General features: G+C 45.4%; 1 protein-coding gene across 1 annotated transcript in view; it reads left to right on the plus strand.

The window, feature by feature from the left end:
* The window catches only part of VPS50 (VPS50 subunit of EARP/GARPII complex), an 821,620-nt gene that overhangs the window by 558,038 nt on the left and 235,877 nt on the right, over window positions 1–27,705 (plus strand). Inside the window, exon 22 of the mRNA XM_078663657.1 lies at window positions 17,721–17,801. Coding sequence (XP_078519783.1) covers window positions 17,721–17,801 — 81 coding nt within the window. The remainder of the gene's footprint in view (window positions 1–17,720; window positions 17,802–27,705) is intronic.

Below are 27,705 nucleotides of genomic sequence, written 5' to 3' on the forward strand. Positions count from 1 at the left end.
TTTAACGTACACTGCAGGATTTTCAAGAGGACTATGGCAGTCCTTACATCAGTAATATAAGCACCTTTTAAAACATTTCCAGAATCCCACGTTAAAAACGTCTAGCCGATAGGGCACGGCGCAGTGGGACACACAGACAATTCGTGTCACAAATATAAGGCAATGGTTTCGTCAGTAAAAGAGACGGCAAGGTCTTCAAGAAATTCAGTGAGTATAGAAAGCCGAGACCACGTTTCATAACAAGCTTTCTGTTTTAGTATATAACGGAGCCGTATTCTTGTCTTCTCTTTATGTTTACGCGTTGCTCCAAACAGGATAGTGTCGAGCATACGAGTCAACAGAGGATAAGTTGTGTAGATTCTGCTACCGTCTAGCGTCCGGTGCGGTGATAACTTAAATGTTGGTGATTGTATCATCATTTTAATTTTTCTTTTAATTGTGTATGTAATTGTGATATATAAACTGTAATCTTTTATTATGTGTATATAAAATTCTGTTTGATAAATAAATAATACATGAATGTATGTGCATTTACCTAGTTGTTCGTCCTTCCTTGCATTAGTTCCCTTATTATGATTGCCTAGGAAGTTTTGCACATTTGTTTATTTCCCTGTCCTAGGAATCGTTATCTCTATTCAGGGGGCCCTTGTTTTTCACATATATATACCAGTCCTGGACATCTGCCAGGCAGCAACATGGGCATATCTGCATACATTTGCAAAACACTAGTTCCTAAACAGGTCCGCAGGGAGGGGCATTTTTCCCGTTCGGTCCTGCAGGACTTCCTTGTGTAAGGGATTGGTCCGCAACCCATCGCCAGGATGGTAGGGCTTGGGTGTCTAATTCAAAGTTAAGGAATCTGCAGTTCGAAGTCTCTATTAGATGAACAAGTTACTTACCTTCAGTAACACATTATCTGGTAGAGACTCTATTTAGGTGCAGATTCTTTACAGCCCCACCCATGCCTCCCCACTTTGCGACCTGATTTTATTAGTGCTAGGGTTACTCTCTTTTTCAGGAACATAGTTTTGCACACATATAAGTCAGCAACTTCATTGCTCTGTGCTTCTGACGTGGAATAAAATGGAAAGTACTGAAGTTGGCACGCGTGGTGGTGCCTATATAGGAACAGTGACGTCATAACCAACGTTACCGACGTTGGAGCCGAATGGAGTCACCCGACAGCGCGTGCAAGGGGTATTGCTCAGCAAAGGTTTCCGGATCCAGCCTGACGACTGGGAAAATCAAAGGTAAGGAATCTGCAGCTAGATAGAGTCCCTACCAGATAATACGTTACCGAAGATAAGTAACTTGTTCTTTTGCGCTAACACATCAACTAAGCACAGATGTCTCAGCTACAGCCCTCTTGATAGATGTACAAAAGGCCTTTGATTACCTCGAATGGCCATACATGTTGGTGTCACTGTGGCAACAGATCTTACAGGAGGGGATACTCACTTGGATTATTCTTCCCTACACTTACTCACAAGCCAAAATTAGAATACATAGTGTTACATTTCAAATTACTAGAGGTGCTAAGTAGAGGTGTCCACTATCATCACTGCTCTTCTCTCTTGCAGTGAAACACCTGATTGTATAATCCGAGAAACATACGCATGTTGAGGGTTATGATTTGATGGAACGAATAACTTGATATCACTGTATACAGATATTATATATTATGGACCCCTTCTGTGAATATCTCACAGTTTGTGTGAGAGATTATAAAATGTGGCCTGTATACAGAATTAAAAATTGTCTGGAGTAAATCTTTTTTTTTTTTTTTTTTTTTTAAATATTTTTATTAATCATTGCAAGAGAAACATACATAAGAAAAAAAGGAAGAAAAGACATAAGAAATTCATAAAGCGTTAGAAGCTTATACAATAGTCAATAATACAGAGGAACACTGGAAAAAACTATTGATTTTTTTCAAGATTCAGAAATAAATGAATATTGATTGTAGCCAGCATTAAATCACAGTGTGTTCCTATCACTCTTAAAACTGGTAGCTTTGACTTGAGTTCCGACTAGAATGGCATGAAGACTTCATTCACTATCTGGGAATAAACATACCCTGGAGGGCTAAATAATCGTCTGGCAATAGAGAATATAGAAGAGAGTGCTCAGTGCTGGCAATTCCTGACTCTATCATTGGTGGTTGGCAGTTGTTCCTCCCTAAATTGTTATATTTTTTCTCATACATCCTGATTCTCCTGTCAAAATTGTTTATTTGCAGGTTTCCGAACAATACTTTTGAGATTTGTTTAGACAGGTAGGCAGCCTTGTATCAGCTGTGTTACAGGGACTCTCCCATATTCATAGAGGACAAGGGGCAATTTTTATGCATAGCAAATATTGGTCTCCCTGGTGATATCTATTGAGATTTGTGCTTTGGAACATCCATTATTATATAACCCATTACTATCAGTTCTATCTGAAACTAAAAGCAGCAATAATTGATACCTTACCAACGTGGTAGACCTTTATATAGCAGACACATTTATTTCATTAGAACTATTTAAAGAGATGGGATCGGAACGTCACCAGTGAACTTTCATTTTTTATATTTCAGGTTCCAGTACACCATTCAGGGAAGGTCCTCCACAGGGTTACTGGTTCTAAAGCAATTATTAATGGAACCTCATGGGGATTTGTTGTGCTTGGCTTATGCATCAGGGGTATGAGACAGGGCTTCTCCTTGGCTTTGGCCTTCATTGTGAGGGAATCCAGGTACTACAGGATTCCACATGAGTGTTCTGCAGAAGGCGTTCTGTGTTTGGCAGTTGAACACTGGCCAGCAGGTGAGCGACTGCTCTTAACAGTTGTTACTGAAAATAACCCACTTACCTTCATCTATTTGGTGTTGCCTGCGTTCCTTCACTACAGGATTCATGTCCAGATTATATGACTATTTCGGACACTCAAGCACAATCCATACCTAAGGCTAGGGCTAAATGGAAGAACAACAGAGGATAGGAAGCAATAGATAAAATTTGAGATAGTTTCTTTCACATAAAGGAAATTTCCCGGAATAGTAGGTATAGATTCAAACACTTTAGGTTTCTCCACAAACTTCACTACACGCCAGCTGATCTTCAATTAATGCATTTGGTGGTTGACCTGAGATGCTCTCACTGCTCCTATGATACATGTGATATAAAGGTAAGCACATTACCAACAATTTCAAGACCAAAAAATATTTCTGAACCACTTAAACGCTACCTTAGAGATCAGGAAAGTTGATTGTGGAGATATTGTGTGTTAGTGGGGTCCTATGCTGCTCAAACAAGCATGCCCCTAATTAGGGGAACGTCCCCTGGTCACTGCATTGTCCCCTGTAGGGGTTGTTAAAGTTTTCAAAGAAAATTGTGTAACAAAACTCTCTCTTTGGTGAATGTTCAATTTTTTTTATTTCATCATTCCATTTCAGAGTTGCATTTCACTCTATTTTCAACTTTTTCAAAACTCCAATATGCATAATAATAACAACTCCAATGCATTTCGGCTACACCGTAGCCCTCATCAGAGAGCATGAATCTTAACCCCTCCCATGCTGGTGACGGAACCGCTCCGTCACCAGCCACGGACGGGCTGTGCTGATGACGGAGCGGTTCCGTCACGGCCCGCTCGGCGCGCCTGCACGGCACGGATTCCGCGCCTGCGCTGGACCTTCTGTTGAGCGGGCGGGCCGTGACAGAACCGCTCCGTCATCAGCACAGCGTACCCGAGGTTTGTGACGGAGCGGTTCCGTCACAAGCATGGGAGCGCCGCGCGGCCCCCCCAGCCCCCTAGCGCTGCGGCGGAATTGCCTCTACAGCGAAGGGGTTAAAGTGAATACATGTATTTAATACACAAGAACTGTATCCTTAAACAGTAAATAGGTGCCAAGTTAAAGTGACGGTGTTCTCTCTTCGTATACAAACGCTAGGTGACAGGTAAACATACTCATCTGTGCAGAATTTGAAAGAAAAGGCAGCATGATGAAAGCTACAAATACCTGATTCGGTGCCAAATGGGTGAAAGAAAACGATAAAATGTGGCATGATCAGCAGTCTGTCTACCAGTTCTCTAGTAGCTCATTCAATGGTGACCCGAAAAACTAAAAACTAGTCCAAACATAGGTGGTATTAAACAAGGTTAGAAACGTATACGCGTGTAAGTTATTAAAACAACGCTCGAAAAAGAGTGTGTACGACAAAGGTTAAATAAACAATATAAACGTGTACGCATGCCAGTTAAAGTGAACCCTCAAAATCAGGGTGTGCTCTAAATGAATCGGACCTCTTCAGAGCTTAGACTAAACATATAACGGTCTGTAAAGGTGCACAATGCCTGTGCCTCTAAAAGATTTCTTAACTTACTTCGGACTCAAACTAACGCGTCTTTCCGATTCCTCCAAGCTACCTAGTATCACCAACATAGTTGATGGACTATATATCAGCTGTGGGTTTAATCATGGGGGCCCTCTTGGAGTGTAGGTGAAAGTGGACTAAACATACAATCACATGATTTCATCAACACAGTCGATGGACTATCTATCAGTAGTGGGCTGAATCATGGGGGCCAATTATGATGGCGGGGTGCAGTAATTAAAAAACACAGGCCCGATTAGGATGGCGGACGGATTGCCCCTGCCGGGCTGGCAGTAGCTACCGCCAGGCCGGCGGGGGCAATCCGCCCGCCATCCTCACTGAAATGACCCCCCGCCACATTAGGATGGCTGGGGGTCCGCAGCGGACGGGAAGACGGTCCGCCGCTTTTCGGCCGTTCGCCTTTGCGACCATCGGAAAAAGTGCGTTCATATGGTGGCGGTGTCTGCGAGACACCGCCAACCATATTACGATGCCTGCGGTCCAACGCCTTTCTACGGCTGCATTTCCGCCGTTGAAAGGCATACGGTCTATACCATATTCACGAATGCTCCAGGTTAAAAGAATTGTTTCTTCACCAGAAAAAAACAATATTCGGATTGCTGAAATGGAACATAGATTCAAAGAAAGAGGGTACCCTCACAACGTCCTAGACCAGGCTAAAGGGAGATGTGCACAGAAAATGGGACAAGATCTGTTGGAAAGCACTCCTAAGAGAGATAACACCTGAGTAGTAATTGTATCAAAATATTCAACAAAAAGTAAGGCCTTCAAAAACATCATCAAAAAACATTGGTCTATATTTTCCCAGGAACAAGAGTTTAACAATATCTTCAAAGAAGAACCTATCTTCGCCTATCAAAGAGCTAAGAATTTATGGGAGATATTAAAACCAAGACAATCTGAACAGGAAGAAACATACAGGGGCACAGTGCCTTGTCATCATTGTAGCCATTATAACAACATCATTAGAGGTACCGCGATCACTCACCCCAGCAAAGGTCTCAGGATTAAGTTAAGAGTGTCTGCAACATGCGACACCATGAATGTGATTTACCTTTTGAAATGTCCCTGCGGACAAGGATATGTGGGGAAGACTGAACGGAAAATAAAAACTAGGTTGAATGAGCATAAATCGAACATACGGAATAAGACCACCAAATCCACGGTTGCTTGTCATTTTGTTGAAGCATCTCACAATGTCAGTCAACTGAGATATACTATTTTGGAAACTGTTCGAAAAAGAGAAGGAACGGACAACAATAAACTCTTGTTGCAAAGAGAAAACTACTGGATTTACAAATTGGATACCCTGAAACCTTCAGGGATGAATGATAGGGTTGAACATAGTTGTTACTTATAAAATCATCGAACACTGTGTTTTTTAATTACTGCACCCCAGTGTTATCTCCCTGAGAAATAATATTGAATATGTTGTTTCTTTTTTTATAAGATGCGATGTATACAGTGCCATTTATTGTTGAATAGATATTGACACACTCATTTTTGGTAGTTATTTTGGTTTTAGTCCTTTTGTAGTGTTTTTGGTAGCACATTTAGTGATTAGTCCACATTCACTTACATTCCGATATGGCCCCCATGATTCATCCCACTATCGATAGATAGTCCATCGACTGTGTTGATGAAATCACTTGATTGTATGTTTAGTCCACTTTCACCTACACTCCAAGATGGCCCCCATGATTAAACCTACAGCCGATATATAGTCCATCAACTATATTGGTGATACTAGGTAGCTTGGAAGAATCGGAAAGACGCATTAGTTTGAGTCCGAAGTAAGTTAAGAAATCTTTTAGAGGCACAGGCATTGTGCACCTTTACAGACCGTTATATGTTTAGTTTAAGCTCTGATGAGGTCCGATTCATTTAGAGCACACCCTGATTTTGAGCGTTCACTTTAACTGGCATGTGTACACGTTTATATTGTTTATTCAACCTTTGTCGAACACACTCTCTTTCGAGCGTTGTTTTAATAACTTACACGCGTATACGTTTCTAACCTTGTTTAATACTACCTATGTTTGGACTAGTTTTTAGTTTTTCGGGTCACCATTGAATGAGCTACTAGAGAACCGGTAGACAGACTGCTGATCACACCATATTTTATTGTTTTCTTTCACTGATTTGGCACCGAATCGGGTATTTGTAGCTTTCATCATGCTTCCTTTTCTTTCACAGATGAATATGTTTACCTGTCACCTAGCGTTTGTATATGAAGAGAGAACACCATCACTGTAACTTGGCACTTATTTACTGTTTAAGGATACAGTCCTCGTGTATTAAATACATGTATTCACTTTCAGATTCATGTTCCCTGATGAAGGCTACGGTGTAGCCGAAATGCATTGGAGTTGTTATTAATATGCATATAGGAGTTTTGAAAAAGTTGAAAATAGACTGAAATGCAACTTTGAAATAGAATGATGAAATAAAATATAAATTGAACATTCACGAAAGAAAGTTTTGTTACACAATTTTCTTTGAAAACTTTAGCAACCCCTACGGGGAACAACGCAGTGACCAGGGGACGTTCCCCTAAATAGGGGCACGCTTGTTTGAGAATTAATGACATGCACAACGGTGTGCACACCTTGGAGCACTCAACAACTACAAATTATATTCACTTGGAGTGCGGGAGTATGATAATATTGTTGAGTATACTTTTGGTCCTATGCTGCTCACCACTGGTTGAATCCACCGAGAAATTGTTAGTCCTGACCCGCTTTACTTCATGGTTAGCAGATGACTTAATTTTTCGCCTCCAATTTTAAATTCTTATATTTTTATGGAAAGTTTGAAAAGGTTCAATCTGAAAGAAACATTTTAGTTATAGATTCCTTACCTTAGAATTATGTATTTATTTATTTATTTATTTATAAAATTTCTAGAGCGCACAAATACCTTCCGGTGTCTCGGCGCTAGAGCTCATTAAGATTGCAGAGGGTTCCTACAAGGCTTACTGGTTAAAAAGCCACGTTTTAAGTTGTTTCCGAAATATAAATAAGGAGGGGCTTAATTTAATATGAGGGGGGAGCTTGTTCCACAGTTTAGGGGCAGCAACTGTGAAGCGTTTATCGCCCCATGTTGCTTTCTTGGTGCGTGGGATGTCAAGTGACTGAGATGCTGCAGAGCGTAAGGATCGAGTGGGTTTGTAAACATTGATGGATTTCTTTAAAAAGTCAGGTCCAGTATTGTTCAATGTTTTGTAAATAATGCACAAGGCCTTAAACTTTGTGCGGCTTCTGATCGGCAGCCAGTGTAGTTGACGAATGATGGGAGATATGGGTGAAAATTTGGGTGTACCGGTTAGAATTCTTGCAGCAGCGTTTTGCACTAGCTGTAGTTTGTTCAGAACTTGCTCCTGTGCATTCAATAATAGGCCGTTGCAATAGTCAACCTTTGACAGGACTAGCGTGGACATTAAGGTTTTACCAGAGTTCGGGGGTAGGAAAGGAAGTAGTTTCTTGATCATTCTCAAGGTGTAAAAGGACGCTGAAACCACTGCGTTAACATGGCTGAAAAAGGTTAACCTATTGTCGAATAGGACTCCAAGATTCCTAACTTTTGATACCGGTAGGGGCGGATCTCCCAACTCTGATGGCCACCAAACTGGTGACCAAGACGGGGTCAGTTCACCAAATAGCATGACCTCCGTCTTATCGGAGTTTAGTTTTAAGCAATTCTGGCCCATCCAGGTGCTGATCGCTCTCATTCCTTCTTGGAAGTTAGCGGCCACTGCAACTCCGTTTTTATGAATAGCCAGGACTAATTGGGTGTCATCGGCGTATGATGTTATTCCAATGCCAAATGACTTAATCACCCTCGCCAAGTCCGACACATAAATGTTAAAGAGCGTCGGACTTAGCGAGGAGCCCTGAGGAACTCCACATGGCAAAGTGAAATCAGGCGAGTAGTAATTCCCCATTTTCACAGACTGTTCTCTGTCCGATAAAAAGGATGCTAGAAGAGTCTTAGCTTTACCTTGGATGCCCATGGCATCGACACGGTCGATCAAGATGTTGTGATCGACCGTGTCGAAAGCTGCCGACAGATCTAAAAGTACTAGGATCGCTGTACCGCCTTGATCCAAAATGATTCTAACCTCTTCGGCTGCTTTTATCAAGGCGGTCTCGGTACCGTGACCCTTTCTAAACCCAAATTGGGTATCATCTAGTAGCTCGTTGTTGTCAATAAAGCTTGATAGTTGTAAATTAATTGCCTTCTCGAAAACCTTAGATGGATATGGGAGCGCAGCAATGGGTCGATAGCTTTTTAATTCTGCTGGATTTAGTGTTGTTTTTTTTAGAAGGGGCTTCACGATGACTTTCTTCCAGACTTTAGGGTAATCACCTGTCAGGAACATCGTATTACAGATATGGGTAAACACCGGGGCTATCTGATCAGATACTAGTTTAAGGATGTGTGGGGGGCAAGGGTCCGTAGGTGATCCTGATTTGACAGTGTTCATAATTTCCTCTATGGAAGCCTGAGAGAGTGGAGAAAACGCTTCCAGAGTTGGCCTGGTGGATATATGGGAAGCAACTAGGTCAGCTGTGGCATCAGAAGTATTTTTAGTAAAATTGTTAAAAATGTCTGTGACCTTTCCTTTAAAAAATTCCGCAATTTCATTGCAGAATGCTTGAGATGGTTCTATGGAATCGGGAACCGTAGGGTTAGATAGATTTTTTACAACATGGAATAACTGTTTGCTCGAATTTTGAGCTGACTCTATTTGTGTGGTATAGAAATTACATTTTTCCTTAATGATAAGTTTTTTGTAGTTATGCAAGGCTATCTTGTATCTCTCTCTATCGTTATTGTCGTAATTCCTGCGCCAATGTCTCTCTAGGTTACGGCATCGTTGTCTCTCGAGCCTTAGTAGTTCGGAGAACCAAGGAGCAGAAGGCTTATTACGGTTAGGCTGGAATTTTTTAACAGGTGCCACATAATCTAGTGCATTATTCAGCCAGCGCACATAGTTATTAGATGCTTCACATGGGTGATTTGAGTCTGAGTTTTGTCGATTTAAGTGTATTATTAAAAACAAGGTGGTCAATATTTTTCCAGTCACGACATTTTATCTGAGAGCGTACAAAGGGCGTGCAGTTTTTGCGTTTCCTAACTAGTATAGAGAATTTCACTGCCGAGTGATCAGTCCAAATGAGTGGAATCACAGTAGGTTGATTCATAAGTGAGTTGTTTGTGAATAGCCCGTCCAAGGTATGACCAGCTTGATGAGTGGCTGAGGAGACTCGTTGTTCTAGACCCGCAGCCAGAAAATCAGAGATAATCTTAATGGAATCTTTGTCAGCATGATTTTCTAGGTGAAAGTTAAAATCACCCAGTATTGTATATTCTGTATTGGCAGCTACTGGTTCTAACAGAGGATTAAGAGCTTCCAAAAAAGATGTTCGTGAAGTGGGAGGTCGGTAAAGTAGGGTTCCTTTAAAGGTTTGAATAGAAGAAAGAGTAAAGGTGAAACCTAAAGCTTCCATAGAATGATGAATCATTGGCTCAGTTTTTAGAACTAAGCTAGCGCGATGTATAATAGCTAAACCACCTCCTCTTTTTCCAGAGGATCTATCTGATCGGGTCACATAATAGCCATCAGGAGTGGCTATTTTGAAATCCGGGCCAGATGCTGAATCCGCCCAGGTCTCTGTAATAAACAGGATGTCTAAGTTATGAGTGGCTATAAGTTCAGCTACCTCTTCCCTGTGTTTTACAAGGGAACGGGCGTTTATGAGGACACAATGTATATGCTTTTCAGCAGATAACGGGAGCATCGGGGCGGCTAGATTAGAGTGTGGAGGAGTTGATTTGAAAGCGCAGTTGCAGTTTGGGCATGGATTAGTAGGTAAATTGCGCAAAGAGTCTGCATTAAAAACGGAGCATCGGTTGTCAATGTAAGTCTTACCTATACTCAGAAGCTGTAATCGAGAGTAAGTTATTACATTTGGTGTATTATGGGAGTTACAAGAGGCAAGGGGTCTGGTGCACAGCGTGATCCCAGCGCGGACTGGCGCAGACTGGCACCCCTTTGGCACGGCTTCGGCGCGGTGTCGGCGCTCCCGCTGCGCTCGACCGCTGCGCTTCCGAGTGGCCATTTTATACTCTAAGCCCCGCCCCCAGCTGGAACGCTAACTCCGTTCTGCTCGGGGAGGTGGCTCTGTAATTCTAAAGCTCCCCCTGCCCTCCACACAAACGGCACGAAGCCGCGATGGAACGGGGCTAGGGATACACAATGAAGGTAGTTCTGCAATAATTTTTAAAAGCGTTTCCAGAAATCAATTCTTAATCAATTGAATCCGAGATTAAAATGCAGAAAGTAAATACAATTTTAAAAAAGCGATACAACAGTGCTTTACAGCGTGCAGAGGAGGAGCCCCTCGCAATCTGCACGAGCTCTATCAACAAAACTGCCAAGGAGCTGCCACCGCCTTGTTACCCCCAGGCGTCAGACTGGATCCGGAAAGTTTTTCGTCAGCAGTACCTCTGCGCATCAAAAGGTGGCGTTGGTTGGCTCCGCGTCCGTCGCTGGCGTCGTGGTCGCCGGGATGACGTCACGGGAGCTACTTAGACTCCGCCTTCGTATGCTGACGTCAGTTCTTTCTTTTTCTGCGCCAGCCAGCGCAAATCCAGAGAGAGCGGTACCTCCAGTCACTTTTTGACTGATCTTTTTGAGCGACTTTGGCCGGTCTTTTTTGAGTCTACAACTCCTGGTGCACGCAGGGATGCCCGGATTCAAGGCATACGGTTCCTGTAGTCGACTGATGTCGGTTACGGATCTGCACCGCGGGAGCCTCTTTTGCCTGGAGCGCAACCACGACCCCAAGTCGTGCTCTGACTGCCTGTCCATGGCTCTGGAAGGCTTTGCAGGAGCGGTCCTGAAAGCTTCTTGAGCGTCGGCAGTCGGCTCCGAGCCGTTTGAGCTCCCGGTCGTGAGGGTGGTCGATGGGACCAGTCGCGGAGCCATCCTCACTCTTCCAAGTCTTCGAAGCCTTCGCCCTCGGGGTCGGGTAAGTCGAAGCACAAGAAGAAGTCGAAGAAGCATTGTCGCTCTTCGACTCCTCCCCGTCGGTCGGCTGACACGACGAGGGGTGTGAATGGTGCCCTTCCCACTGCTCCGCACGCGGTTCCCGAAGAGTCAACTCCAGGCCTGCCTCTCTTCCCGGAACCCAGGGCGACTCCTGCCCAGCTTTGTAAATTTTACGAGGCAATGCACTCCATCTTTGTGCAGCCCAAACACGCCGGCGGGCCTTTCGGGCCCCGCGGACTTGGTAGGGGGACCTAGGCCTTCTCCGACAGCTCCTGCCCAGCTTCGTAAATTGTACGAGGCGATGCATGCCATCTTTGGGCAGCCCGAACCCTCCGGCGCGCCTTCTGGCCCCACGGACACAGTAGGGGGACCTAGCCCTTCTCTGGCGCGGCAGGCCCCCCTTGGATCCAGGCCTGGATCCGTATTGGTGCTGGTTGACCTGATAACACCTCCACCCCTTCCTCCGGCTCCACTTCCGCAACCGACGCTGGTCGTGCCCCCGGCCGGTGTCTACCCCGGCCTCCATCCTGATGTGGACCCGGAGCCGGACCGGCATCGCCCGATGCCGGATCCGGCGCCGAGTGGGGTTTTTGTGCCACTGTTTACTCCTGGGGTCCCTTTTCAGCCAGATTGGCACCTAGAGGATGAGGAGGATGACTGGGTGGGGTCAGGTGACCCTCTAACTGATCAGCTAGACTGAGTCCCTGCTGCCATTTAATGAGGCCCTTACCAACGTCCTGTCGGGCACCTGGTCCAGGCCTAACACGGGGCCTCCCGTGGATAGGATGATTGCCCAACGCCACCTTCCGGCTCCGGGCGACCCCACTTTCCTCTCCCAACAACCCAACCCGGAGAGCTTGATGGGCCAAGCCTCCACTTCCAAGAGCGCCTTCCCTACTGCTCCACCGGAGAGGGAATCCAAGAAGCTGGATCATCTTGGAAAGAAGATTTTTTTCTTCCGCCAGCTTGGGACTGCAGTCGGTAAACACTGCATGTCTAGTGACCCATTATTCCCACTCTGTGTGGGCTACAGTGGCGCAGGTGCTGCCTCCGTGTCCGGAGGAGGCCCGAACAGTGCTCTTCCAGGCTGTTGCTGCCGGGAGAGATACAGAAAAGTTTACCATCCGTTGTGGGCTGGATACTGCCGACTCTCTGGGCATGACGATTTTCACGTCAGTAGCCCTTCGTCCCTACGCCTAGATGAGATTGACAAGCTTTTCGGGCGATGTCCAGAATACCCTTATGGACATGCCTTTTGATGGCTGTCCCCTTTTTGGCGTCAAAGCGGACAACGCTCTAAAGCTTTCAAGGACTCACAGGCTACGGCCAAGTCTTTGGGCCTCTCCAGCGAGCCCTGCGCAGTCTGCAATTCGACCTTTTCGTAGCTACGGAAGGGCTGCCCTACTACGTCCCGCCCAGAGCTACAGGCCGTAGCAAGTTCCCCAACATTCGTGCAGCCGGGGATGTGGGTATCACCGCCGTGGTTCAGGGACCAGCAGGCGGGCCAGTCCACCAACCCCCCCCCCCCCCTCTCTGCTGCAGCCTCTAAACCTTCCTAGTCTGACCTTTCAGGCCCATCAAACGCCAGTGGGTGACAGGATTCGCCATCACCTTCCCCACTGGCGCACCATCATGTCAGACAGGTGGGTTTTGTAGATAGTCCGAAGGGGCTACTCCCTCCCCTTCGAGGCTGACCCTCCCGCCATGCAACCTCAATACCACCACAGGTGGTAGGATCACCTGGGCCTTCTAGTTACGGCTCTCTTGGCCAAGGGAGCCAACAAACGTATTCGTGTCCCAGAAGTAAGTCGTGGTTGTTACTCTCACTACTTTCTGGTACCCAAGAAGGACAAGGACCTGCTTCCTATCTTGGATCTCAGGATCATCAACCGCTTCCTCCGGAAGGAAAAGTTCAAGATGTTGATGCTCGCTCAGGTGTTGTCTGCCCTCGACCCAGAAGACTGGATGGTAGCGTTGGACTTGCAGGACGCTTATTTTGACATCCCCGTCCTGCCGGCCCACCGGTGTTACCTGCCCTTCATGGTAGGCAACGAACACTTTCAGTTTACCGTGCTCTCCTGTGGCCTTACCAGCGCCCCTCGGGTGTTCACGAAAGTGATGGCGGTGGTTGCAGCTCTTTTGCTCAGATAGGGAGTTTCAGTCTTCCCCTATCTCGACGACTGGTTGTCAGGCCCGGACTGGCCGTTGCGGGCACCGGGCAATCCCCCGGTGCGCTGCAAGGGTGGGGACCGGTTTTAGGCCCCCTGAAAGCCGTTTTTGTTACAGGGCCGTTTTTGCAGCGTTGCTGCAAAAACGGCCCTGTAACAAAATCGGCCAAAAACCGGCCCTGGCAAAGAGCGCGGTCGCACCCCCAACCCCCCCTGGGGCGTGGGGGGGCCGGCCGAGCACTTTGCCAGGGCCGGTTTTGGTTCCCAATCCAGCCCTGCTGGTTGTTGAAGGCGGGCTCGTCCCAGGCAATCATCTCCCACCTCCAGACTACGGCTGACCTCCTGCATTCGCTGGGGTTCTTCATCAATGTGCCGAAGTCACACCTGATTCCCTCTCAGAAGCTCCACTTCATCGGAGCGGTTCTGGACACGACACGGTTTTGGGTCTATTATCCCGAATAGCGAGTTTTGGATATTCTGGCTATGATTCCGATCTTTCAGCCTCTATCCCGGGTTTCTGTCAGGCTGACCCTGAGGCTGCTGGGCCTCATGGCCTCCTGCATCCTGCTGGTTGACCATGCCAGGTGGCATATGCAAGCTCTGCAGTGGGACCTGAAATTCCAGTGGGCACCGCATCAGGGGAATCTGTACGATTGCGTCCAGATCTTGGAGGGCACTGCACGACAATTGCAGTGGTGGCTCATGAACCAGGATTGGGTCGACGGCAGATCCCTCTCCCTTCCCCAACCAGAGCACACAGTGGTGATGGACGCATCCCTTCTGCGATGGGGCGGTCACATGGGAAAGGCAGAGATCAGAGGCCTCTGGTCTCCGGCGGAGTCCGGGCTCCATAACAACCTTCTGGAGCTGCGGGCGATCCATCTTGTACTCAAGGCATTCCTTCTCTCTGTCCGGGGAAGAGTAGTGCAGGTGTTCACGGACAACATCACCGCCATGTGGTAGTGCAACAAACAGGCGGGATGGGGTCGTCAACCCTATGTCAGGAAGGCCTACGCCTCTGAACATGGCTGGAACATCAGGGCATATCCCTGGTGGTTCAACACCTGGTTGGTTCACTGAACGCCACAGCCGACGAACTCAGCTGCAGGTGCATCATGGATCACAAATGGCTTCTTCATTCCGAGGTGGTACAAGGTCTCTTTCAGCAGTGGCAAGAGCCTTGGTTAGATCTATTCGCCACCGAAGAGAACACCCAATGTCCGCAATTTTGCACATTGGAGTTTCCAAGGCGGCACTCACTAGGAGACGCTTTTCGTCGCGAGTGGAGTTGTGGTCTGTTGTACGCCTTTCCGCCCGTACCACTTCTGCCCAGACTGCTGAAGAAGATCAGACGCGACCGGGCCCAAGTCATCCTTGTAGATCCGGATTGGGCACGAAGAGTCTTGTATCCTGAGTTGCTCAACATGGCCATCGATCCTCCGACCCGCCTGCCTCTTCGGGAGGATCTTCTGACGCAGCAACAGGGAACTGTTCTCCACCCGAACCTGTCCAGCCTCCACCCCCTTGCATGGAGATTGAGCAGCAGCAGTTGACGTCTTTTGACCGGCCTCCCGAAGTTTGTGATGTAATCTTGGCAGCCAGGCTTCCCTCCATTAAGACGGTATACGCCTGCCGGTGGAACAAATTTGTGGCTTGGTGCACAGCAAAGGCTTTGGATCCCCTCTCTGCCCCTTTTTCTGAGGTTCTCTTGTTCCTTCTTTCTTTGGCCCAGCAGGGCTCCGCTCTGGGCACTATCAAGGGTTATCTCTCGGCCTTCTCTGCCTTCCAGATCAGCCTTCTCTTTTCAAGTCCCCGGTTGTTAATACTTTCTTGAAAGGCATAACTCATCTCTTTCCTCCTACTCCCTTCATTATGCTTCAGTGGGACATGAATATAGTCTCAACATATTTAATGTGCGCTCCCTTTGAGCTGTTTCACAACTGTCCTTTGAGGCTTCTGACGCTTAAAACTGCATTCCTGGTAGCGTGAGTGAGTTCCAGGCTCTTTCATCCAAACCTCCTTTATGTCAGTCCATCCGGACAAGGTGGTTCTCATGACTCGCCCATCCTTCCTGCCCAAGGTTGTCACTGACTATCACATCGGGCAGACCATCACTTGCCCACCTTCTTTCCGCCCCCGCATCCTTCGAAAGAGGAAGAGAGGCTCCACCGTCTGGACCCAAACCATGCACTTTCCTTTTATCTGGATCGCACCAAGCAATTCCAGGTGGATGATCAGCTTTTTGTTGGCTACGTGGGCGCCAAGAAAGGTTGGGTCGTACACAAGCTGACTATCTCCAGATGGGTTGTTTTGTGTATCAAAGCCTGCTATTCTCTGGTGAAGAAGGAGCCTCCAGTGGGGCTGCGCGCCCATTCCACCAGGGTGACGGCACAACCACTGCTTTGGGACGAGGCGTTCCTCTGAATGACATCTGTCAGGCAGCTACGTGGGCTTTGTTGCACACATTTATGAAACACTACTGCCTTGACAGTCTAGTCCGGAGAGACTGCTTCTTTTGGCATTTCTGTTCTCCAGGACTTTCTGGTGTGTTCTTTGTTCGCAGACCCACCTCGGGGTTTGATATTGCTGGGTTATCTACTCTAAGGTAAGAAATCTATAACTAACATGTTTCTTTCAGATGAACAAGTTACTTACCTTCGGTAACTATATATCTTTAAGAAGCATAGGTTAGTTATAGATTCCTTACCGCCTCACCCATCCTCCCCGTTCTGCGAACTAATTTCTAGGGTTAAGGATATCTTTTCAGGGCTCTAGTTTTGTGCACCAGTGATCAGTGTCTTGCATGGCTCTGCGTTTCTGGCACGGAAAGTCGTGTACAGAACTGATGTCAGCGCGCAAGGGCGGCATCTAGATAGCTCCTGCGGCGTCATCCCGGCGACCACGACGCCAACGACGGACGCGGAGCTGACTGACGCCCCCTTTCGAGACGCAGAGGTACTGCTGAGGAAGAACTTTCCGGATCCAGTCTGAAGCCTGGGGGTAATTCTAAAGTAAGGAATCTATAACTAACCTATGTTTCTTACAGATATATCGTTACCAAAGGTAAGTAACTTGTTTTTTTTGCTTATATGTATTTTTGCCTTATTGCTCTCCCATTACAAGGCGTCCCTGATCCCCCAAGGGTCACAGGACCACCGGTTAAAACCTGCTTCTCTACATGAAGGAGGACGGATGTTTGAAACTTTTCAATGTGTATTCCTATGTGTTCTCCATTACAGCTTACGTCTCTATCACTGCCCCTTCCTCAGAACCCTATAGGGTGATTTTGTGTTTTTGTTCATGTAAATAATGTGGACGTCTCTCAGAAAGGGAGATTTGAATGCATCAGTAAGCAGAGGTTTTCGTTAATCGTGGAACTGTTTTGGTCTCAGTACAATGTATAACATTCTCCAAAAAAAAGAACTGAAGTGAAAATCCATGTGTTCATATTTTTATGGTGGTTCGAAGGATGCCACACTCCAACGCATCAGTTCATGAACATAGCCCTAGCCTCGCTCTAAGATGCTTCCAAACCTTGAAGTGTTGATAAGGTAATCATGAAAATCAAAGTAGATTCCACAGTAACATCTTCTTTTTATTAATTGATTGATTTATGTGGTGGACAATGGATCTTCAATATGACTGTGTACACATGTGCGTTTTAGTTAGTGTTTTACCATTAGTTGTGCTCAGAATTAAAACAAGTGGCCAGGGCTTAAGCATAATCGGGTAACAACTACGTTTATACCAGACACTTCTTTGTAAATGGCTGAATTCATAGGTGCCCTTAAGTGGGTTTTCCGTGCTGTTCCTTAAAAGTGTAAGCCAATGAAGTATGCGTTAATGTTGCAAGTCACATTCCTGGGGGGGAGGTTGTACCGGTTCAGTTCTGGCGTTTAAGGATTTGGTCGCAAATGTGGACTAGATTTCAATAATTTGATTTGTTATCTCCAGTTCTGTCTTTCTCAGAAAGATATTGGGCAGTATTTAAAAGTGCGAGCTTTTGAAAACAAGCCTAGTTCTCATTTTTGCCTGAAAGATGCATCCGAATGGTAGGATCTAGTGTCTTTGGAGATATCCTACACGGGCATCATGTTTGCTTTTTCTTTTTTTTCCTAGTTTGAATCCACTGGCCTCGGTCTTAGCAGCAGCAGGCTGAGAACCACCCTGAACAGAATACAAGAGAGTCTGATTGATGTGGTAAGTAAGCCCTGTGCGTGGCTAATGCTCGTTTCCATTGAAGTGGGATATTTCAAGCAGTTGCAACATTCAGATTAACATCACTTTAGATGAGTTTCCTAATCGTTTTACTGAACCTCTTGACTTAAGAATCAATTTCCTTATTCTGAGAAAACTGGAAACATACTTGGCTAGAAGTTGCGTTGACCTTTTCATAGAGGTGTATTCACTATATTATATACATTGATATCTGCAGCAGCATTCCCTATGCAGTGTTTCTGAGCTTTGACACCTCGCCTTGCAGGCCTTGTAAAATCTCACATTTGATCAGTTCCAGCTATTTTTACTACCTATTCGTAAGTTCTGGCAAGTGAGCTTAAGCTGGAAGGAACAGGTGTTCTGATCATTCAGAAAGTGTATGAGCAAAAAAGATGCCTTTAAATCTTGATTATATCTTGACATATTTGCTGTGGGTTGAAGGGCAGTGGTCAAATGCCAGTTTGTCTTTTTACTAATTATTTCTGATCTTATCCTGGAAAATGGTGTTTACTTTTCCTTCTCTTACTACAGTCGGAGGTTTTTGCCAAGTGAGCTGCCTGGCCATCATTGTAAAACAAAAGACTTTAAGATATCAGTTTTTTTCTAACACACAACATTTAAACAGCTTGTGAATGAACAGTACAAGTATTTCAAAATATATCCGGAATTACAATATATATTTTTTTTTAATTCAGAAGGGTGATGCAAACAAAGATCTAAATAGGAGCAAAACAAATCAGAAAACTTTATCTCCTGGCCCCGCTAACTGCTTTTCCTCTGGTTTGATTGATCACTTTACTCAACCTGCACTACGGTATGACAACCTTTTAGTGCTGGGTGATCTTAATTTACATTTTGATGATGCTTGCTGTACGGCGGCGGGTGAACGTTGTCAGGAAATGGCCACCCTACAACTTAGGCTAATATCAGATTCCCCAACCCACCTGAGGGGCCATATGCTGGACCTCCTTTTTGCAAATTGGGAGGATATAGTTGTTTATCCCCCTCTCCCTGTTGTATGGACAGATAATTTCTTGGTCCCTTTCGCTAAAAGACTGCCGAAAAAAAGCAAAAAGGGGCATAGTGTGTCAGAGATGGGCGGGCTTCTCACAGGAAAAGTTTAGCAGCGCCCTCTTGTTGTATGTAGGGCCTACCTGGCGGCACAGATGCCGAAGGGGCATGCATAAACTTAAGACAGGATGATTACGAGAGCCCTGGACAGCACCGCCCCATGGTCAAATAAATTAGAGCACATAAATCTGCTCCTTTGTACTCTGATGCCTTAAGAACGACGAAAGCAGATTGTAAACTCCTGGAAAGGCGGTGGAGGAAAGATTTCTCTGACCAGGGGAGGAGGGAGTATAAAGAGGCACTGAAGAGCTACCATGGGCGTATTAGAAGAGCAAAAGCATTATACTATCTGGAGAGAAATGGATCGGCGGGCAACTCTACACGGGAACTGTTTATGGTATATAAGGAGATATCTTCCTTATCTACGTCAGCGGCGCCGGCTGTGGGATCAGAAGAGCTATGCAACCGCGTGGCAGATTTTTTCTCGGACAAAGTGGAGAAAATATACTCCACCTTCCCTGATTCCGCCCGTGTAGGAGATGAGGTGGCGGAGGAGACAGAGTATGTCTGTGGGGTGAAGGGTTGAAGAGTTTTTCCGTGCCCCACCCAGAAGAGTTAATTAAAATCTGCAATCGTATAAAATCGGGCTCTCCTAGAGTACTAAGGTACTGAGAGGGAGCCCGGATATCCTGGAGCCATACATTAGAAACTTGGTGAAGACTTCTTTTAGGACCTGTACAGTACCAGGTTGCTGGAAGAAAGCTGTGGTCCTACCACTCCCCAAGAAACCTCATATAGGCCCAGACCAACTGGATAATCTTCGCCCCATCTCTCTCCTGCCATATTTTGCCACGGTCGCGGAGAAAGTGGTAAATATGCAGCTGACGGCGTATATTGAGGGATTTAATATCCTGCATCCCACTCAGTCTGGATTCCGAACTTTCTACTCTACGGAATCCGCCTTGCTCTTTGCCACGGAGACCATCAGGCAATATGTGGACGCAGGCCAGACGGCGGCCTTGATCCTGCTGGACCTAAGTTCCGCCTTCGACACTGTTGCCCACCACACTCTGGTGCAGTGTTTGAAGAAAGGAGGTGTGTCGGGCAGTGCCCTGAGCTGGCTGAACTCTTTCTTGTCTGGGCGTAGCTTCCAGGTGAGGTAGGGCTCCCATTACTCGATAGTCATCGTTTTAAGACAGAGGGGTACCGCAGGGATCGACCCTGAGCCCGACCATGTTCAATCTCTATATGGCTCCCCTAGCGTTAAAAGCATGTGAACTAAAATATGATATAATATTAGATTCTTCATAAAGGCTTAGGGGAATGTTTAATCTCATAATTGACCCCACCCGTACAACCCAAGCATACAGGGCCAGGCCACGGGGTGCGCTGAGGCGCTCTGACCATACGGACGCCCACACCTGGGTACCCGGGGACCTAGGATGCCTCATTGGATGGTAAGGGGGGGTGGTGGGGGGGTCAAGGGGGGTTTGAGGGGGAAGGGGGGGCTCCAGACCGAGAGATTTCGAGTACAGGAAGGGTGGAAAAGACATTGTTGTGGGGCACATAGACAAATATGTAATGATCAGGAGAATAGGGCAGGGACATGACATTAGGCAATCGGTAACAGCTCTAATGATAACATGGCTAAGCTAAAAATTGTTTCACTTAATATCTGTGGCCTCAATGATATTAAAAAAAGGCAGAAGGTCGTAGCGGGCTGCAATTAATGGAAGCTAACATCGTCTGTATGCAAGAGACACATATTGAAGGATCTCAGCAATATTTGCTTAAAACGCTGGGGTATAAACCTATTATTGCTTCAACACAGGGTGTCCGAACTAAGGGGGTGGCGATTTTAGCAAAGGGGGGCGGAGGGGGGCCTCCAATTCAGTAGAGTGTTGTCTGACAAATTCGGTAGATGGGCAATCGCCGAATGTCAGTATAATAATGGGCTAAATAAGATGATACTCTGCACCATCTATGGGAGTGTCTCCGATGAACCAGAGATGCTGACTGGTATATCCAACGAGCTAACACACTGGCCCCTACCCCTGATCATTTGCGGGGATCTCAACCTACATCTTCCAGGGGACTGGACAATTGGTCCTGAATTCAAATATCATGGTAAAAAACCAAGAGTCTTCTAAGCACTAAAAGATATGTGCATTGTACATGGCCTAATAGATGGGTGGCAACATAATCATATTGGAGATCCTGGATTTACGTTTTATTCATATCCTCACTTCCGACATGCACGGTTAGACTATATGCTTATGTCGAATTCACTGAAATCTTTGTGTTCGATAGAAAAACTTCCGCTTGTATTGTCGGACCATAATCCACTAACTTTAAACTTATTATGCACTCAGAATAGCCGTCCACTCATGACCTGGACATTTGAGAGGGCTTTATTGAAGAATGAAAACTACTGTCAACACATGAGGGGGTGGATCCCGGGGTTTATAGTGGACAATCTGGGTAGTGTGCCTATAGTGATAGTGTGGGACGCCCTGAAGGTGGGCATAAGGTGTGAGACACTGCAATTTTCACTTAGGTCAAACAGGGAAGGAAAACTCCGTATGGCAGCACTACAAGAAAATCTGGGTAAAATCGAGGAGGACCTGATTATAGCAACACAACAGGGCCAGGTGCTAGATAACGTTTTGGCTCAGGTAGCTGTCGCTAGAAATCTTATCTCAGAAATATTAGTGGAAAAAGCTATCATCAAAGCATCGATATATAAAGAGAAAGTATACGAGCTAAGTGAACAGGTTGGACATCAGCTGGCAGTGCGTATAAGAGAAGAGACATCAGCTTGCACTATAAAGGAAATTCAGGATCCCAGATTAGGCTTCAGATCGGAACCATCTGAAGTAAGGGCATCGTTTCAGAGATTTTATCAAGACCTACACGCAGAACCTGTTGTGGGGCTGGGGGACCCTGATTCCTATCTAGATGCAATCCCAGGGTCTAGATTTGAGAAGGAAGATCAGGATATGCTGGATGATTTACCTAACTGGGAAGAGATCCTCCACTCTTTAAATTCATTATCCAGTGGAAAGGCGGCAGGGCTGGACAGGATCCTGACAGAGTTCTATACGAAATTTGCTGACCAACTAAAAACGATAATGGTAGAACTCTTTATTCATATATTTCAGGGGGGGAGCCCACCCGCCTCATGGTCAGAAGCTAAGATTGTGGTTTTCCTGAAAAAGAATAAAAACACTCTCGATTTAGGATCATACTGTCCTATTACTTTGATCAACGGGGATTCTAAAATTTACTCAAAATTATTAGCAGCTAGACTTGCACCAAAAATAAATAAAGTAGTATCAAACTACCAGCATGGGTGTATACCAGGAAGGTCAACAACTGACCATATACAACGGGTAATCTCTCTATTCGATTATACTGAGTCAACAGGAGACCCTATGGCGCTTATCCTGCTTGACGCAGAGAAAGAGTTTGATAGGGTCTCCTGGAGATTTTTATGGGCTGCAATGTCTCATTGTGGAATTACTAACAGATTCATCAAGGCTACCCAAAGGCTATACGATAAGCCAAGCGCCAGAGTATTGGTTAATGGGCTCCTGTCAGAGAATTTTGCGATTTCGAGAGGGACTAGGCAGGGGTGCCCTTGCTCCCCTCTTCTTTTCGCGATATATATTGACCCATTCATCTGGTGGTTAGAAAACCTTGTATCAATACCACCGATTCAAATACGCAATCATTATACCAAAATCTTAGCATACGCCGATGATATCGCGCTTGCTTCTAGAGATCCCAATTTAGCCATGCCTGTGATAGAAGAAGAGGCATATCGGTTTGGGTTAGTGTCTGGCTATAAATTGAACTTCAGCAAAACCGAGATTGTTCTCAATAACAAAATTGCGATGAGAGACTCAAGAGTGACCGAGGAGGCCGTATATTTAGGTGTTAACATAAGTGCCAAAATAGAAAATATCGTTAATAACAACTTGATCCCACTGATATCACGTACTAAGAAAGAGCTGGTCCGACTGAATAATTTACATCTGAATATTGATGGTCGATGTAATGTGATTAAGATGATTTTTTGCCCCGTTTTTTATATTTTTTTCGGACTATATGTCTCGAGTTTTCTCCCCAAATTTTTAGAACTATAGATTCCATGTTTTCAAGTGTTATTTGGGGATATAAGAAACCCCGACGGGCCTTTAAATGGATTATGCTACCAAAGGAAGAGGAGGATTATCTCTGCCTAATTTTAAACTTTACTATTGGGCCAACGTTCTAAAACACTGTGCTAAATTGATCTCTCACGATCCTATCAGGCAAGCGATCCCAACCCGCAGGAAATTATACTAGGAGAAGAATGTGCTGGCTGCTTTTGGCGGCATGTCAACAATAGCTACTTTAAGAAAGTTACGTTTAAAACTATTGCGGGGTGTACAAAGTGTGGAGTAATGTGCGTAGGCTCTTGGGTTCGGGCGATACTCACATTATACTCCAGTGAGCCTTAATAATGATCTACCCGAAATTTTTCAGGATAGCTGTATTAACAGATGGGTCTCGGTCGGAGTGGTACAGCTGGGTTGTTTTTATGCACCAGGTGGCTTTAAGATGTTTGAAGATCTACATGCTGAATATAATATTAGCCACAGGGATTTTTTTAAAGTTTTTGCAGGTTAGAGATTTTTTAGCAAAGAAATCTGGCGGGCTGTGCAATTTCCAGAATAATCAACTGATTGATAATCTTTGTAAAAAAAACACACCCAAGATTAGGGAAATATATGAAACCCTGAACTCAGTTTTTCATGATGATATGGACAAACACTCTTCTGTTTGGCAGATCAAGCTGGGAGTTCAGTCTACAATCCCCCGTCGTGCCTATGATATAGCCCAAACATCGCTAATGTCCATAAAACTACAAGCACATTGTTATAAAACATTCTTTTCCCTATATTATACACCAAAGAAAATCGCCAAATGGGGTACAGGGAAGGGAACTACGTGCCCATGTTTTACATTGTTTGGGGCTGATATTATACATATTTTTGCTACATGTAACACGCTTAATATTCTGATCAAAGATATATCTGAATTCTTATCAGAAGTGTGCCAAATAAGAGTGGATGTTTCAACCGAGGAAATTATATTGGGTGTAGCAAACTGCAAGCGGCAGACAAACATACAGGGGTTGATCTTTGTGGCTATGGCAATCCTCCGACTCTGTATTGCCTCAACTTGGCTCGATCCAAATCCACCTACCTTCCAACAATGGAGGGCTAGGCTACTTGCGACCTGCAGCTTTGAGTTTGCAATCTATAAAAATAAAGGCTCTAATAAAAGAAGAAGGGGTATGCAGATCTGGGCACCGCTGCTGCAGTGGATTCAGAGACATACATAGGTTGCCATGTATTTATTATTATTATTTATTATCTATTATGATTTTGTTGTGCATGTCTTAACGAACTATAATGTATTAACTTCAGATTTATGAATGTAATAAGTCTTTCTTGTTTATGGTATGATCTTGGCCTTGGGGGTGGGGGGTGGGAGGGAGGGGTTTGTGTTTATTATGAAAAACTGTGAATAAAAAGATTTGTTTTAAAAAGACTTCTTTTAGGACCTGTACAGTACCAGGTTGCTGGAAGAAAGCTGTGGTCCTACCACTCCCCAAGAAACCTCATATAGGCCCAGACCAACTGGATAATCTTCGCCCCATCTCTCTCCTGCCATATTTTGCCAAGGTAGCAGATAAAGTGGTAAATATGCAGCTGACGGCGTATATTGAGAGATTGAATCTCCTGCATCCCACTCAGTCTGGATTCCGAGCTTTCTACTCTACGGAATCCGCGTGGCTCTTTGCCACTGAGACCATCAGGCAATATGTGGACGCAGGCCAGACGGCGGCCTTGATCCTGCTGGACCTAAGTTCCGCCTTCGACACTGTTGCCCACCACACTCTGGTGCAGTGTTTGAAGAAAGGAGGTGTTTCGGGCAGTGCCCTGAGCTGGCTGAACTCTTTCTTGTCTGGGCGTAGCTTCCAAGTGAGGCAGGGCTCCCATTACTCGAAAGTCATCATTTTAAGACAGGGGTTACCGCAGGGATCGACCCCGAGCCCGACCCTGTTCAATCTCTATGTGGCTCCTCTAGCGGAGATCGCTGATGGGTTTGGGATCAGGGCCGTGTCTTATGCAGATGACACGCAGCTGGTGGTCTCCCTCACACAGGCACCTGACACTGCAGCCTTCAACTTTGTGGCGTGCCTGCAAGAACTGGCCGCCTGGATGGCTAACAATTGCCTGAAGTTGAATGGCAATAAGACTGAGGTGCTTGTGGTGGGGTGAGCTCCGTCGGTATGGTCATCTGCCTAGTAGACTCAGAGCTTGGGGTCTACGCCTGTCCCCTGTGCGCAGGCAAAGAATCTGGGGGTGTGTTTGGACACAAGGCTCTCCTTTGAGTACCAAACCATGCAGGTGGCAGGCGCCTGTTTTGGAGTCCTGAAGTTCCTCCGCTAAACCCTGGATATGCTACCGTCTGCTGCCAGGAAGACAATGGTTCATGCCCTGGTGACATCGCGCCTGGATTATGGCAACATCCTCTATCTGGGTACTACGACAAAGTGTATGCTCAGACTCCAGGGGGTGCTGAACGCAGCAGCTCTTCTGGTTCTTATGCGCCCGAGGAGTGCCTCGGCGAAGGCAATGCGGACTGTACTCCACTGGCTGCCGATAAGGGAGAGAGTCCTGTTTAAGACAATGTGTATTTGCCACTGCATCCTGCAGGGGTCTGCCCCCTCCTAGCTGTCGGAGCTACTCACCCCCTATGTCCCTACACGCCAACTAAGATCATGCGGGGTGGGTTTGGTGTGCGTTCCTGCCTCAAAGAGAGCTAGGATGGGCGTACGCGCTTTCAGCCTGCTGGCAGCCCAGCACTGGAACAAACTCCCTGTGTACTTCCAGATGGAGGCCCGAGAGCTTTTGCAGGAAAAATTTGAAAACGTATCTTTTCCCCCGGGATAACTAGTGAGAGAGGCTGTCGGGTGTGGAATTCTTGCAATTGCACCTCAGCGCGGGGACGCACTGGCCGAGTGTTACCATGCGCTTTATAAATGTGCCTATTATTATTATTACTTGGTGATGTGCAATGGACAACTATTTGCAGAAACTTGATTTGCAAAGATTATACATGATGTTGTTTCATCCGTAAAACCGCATGTCAGTGGGAAATGTTGTGGCCATTTCAAAGGAAAATCTGCTGATTGCAAATAAGTTTGCTACCATTTCATGCTTTAGGTATGTATTTATTACAAGTGATAGTTTTGAAACCAGAATTGAGAAACATTCTCGCCCGCCCCGAAGGCAATGCAGTTAATGAACTAAGAGGTAAGTCAGCCGTCATGTGTATACTATATCTCACTACATTTGTATTATATAGGAACCAATAGTTAAGTCTATTAAATCAAACAAAAGTGATATTTGTACAGCAGACATGACATGCTTAACTCGTGTATTCGAAGATGCTCTCATATGTGATAAAGAAGAAAATGGTGGATCAGTGAATTAAAATATTTCCCCAGGATTACATAATTTGAAACCAGTTTATGGGTCAAGAGCATTATAATTAGCCATATTAAATTACTTAAGTCACTGGACCCGCAGGTCTAGTAACATTTTTTATGGTTTTTTGAGTCCTTGCTTGGAAACTATGGAAATCAAATATAGTTAATATAATGTTGTAATTATAGTTCATATTTCCATTTTATTTTTCCACATTGTTTTTTAGCCTAAAGTTTATTTATATATATGAGTAACACTTGCAATCATAAATTTATAAAGGAATTGAGTGAACAAAAAACAATGTGAATCTGAGACGCAAGTTATTTCAATCCGATTCATTAACCTATGTAAATAAAGAATAAGGGATACTAAAGTGTCCATGATTAATCCGTCTTGCTTGTCAGTGATGATTTTTGTCCACTAAACAAGAAGCCCAGATCAGTTATTACCACCAAGAAACAGCTTTAGGGCAGAGGTTTTCAATCTGGGGGTAGGGCCCTTCTCGGTGCGCAAATTGATGTTAGAGGGACACCAGACTCTGGCTATGAGGAGCTTTTAGTATACCCCGATGCCAGCAAAGATGAACACGAGGCTAATAAACAGCACTGTGGTTGCAGTGAAAATGTGGAAGTGATACACTCTGTAATGGGCAATCAGTAAAAGTTTTGTCAGTCATGTCATGGCTGGAAGTAGGTGTCTAAGTGGGGCCTACAAATAATGCCCATCATTTCACCCCACATTTCTGATATAGGATCACGAGGACGCTTTATGGTTGGCAGATGTGACAGTAGATTATTTGCACTTATCTAGTTGACTGCACTTTTAAATGGGATAACTGAACATGACTGCTGTGTCAGTATTGTTAAACATGTTTCATGCTGCTAGGTGGCCCAATTTCTTGGGAAACACCTTCAGCCAGTCATGGGATTTTAGCAAACAGTGCATTGTAATTTGGGACTTGCAGTTTCACTTTTAGCATTATACGAATAGGCTCGAAAATTCAAGCATGCAAAGTGTTTCTGCCTAAAATGCCAGAATTGGCTGGAGGTGTAATCACAACATGGAGCTATTTAACAGCTTGGTATGAAAATGAAACAATTAGAAGGCAGGAATAAACAACAATATTTGCCAGCATTTCATTGAGGTGCTGTATAGTCCTTTATGTTTTTGGTTCTTGTGTTTAACATATGTGTTCGAGGCATGTGGGCTGCTAAATTCATATCTTAGCATTAGATCGCCGCCTAGTGTTGGGTCCGGATGATCGCACA

Source organism: Lissotriton helveticus, chromosome 10 (genome assembly GCF_964261635.1).
Source record: "Lissotriton helveticus chromosome 10, aLisHel1.1, whole genome shotgun sequence".
Lineage (NCBI taxonomy): Eukaryota > Metazoa > Chordata > Amphibia > Caudata > Salamandridae > Lissotriton > Lissotriton helveticus.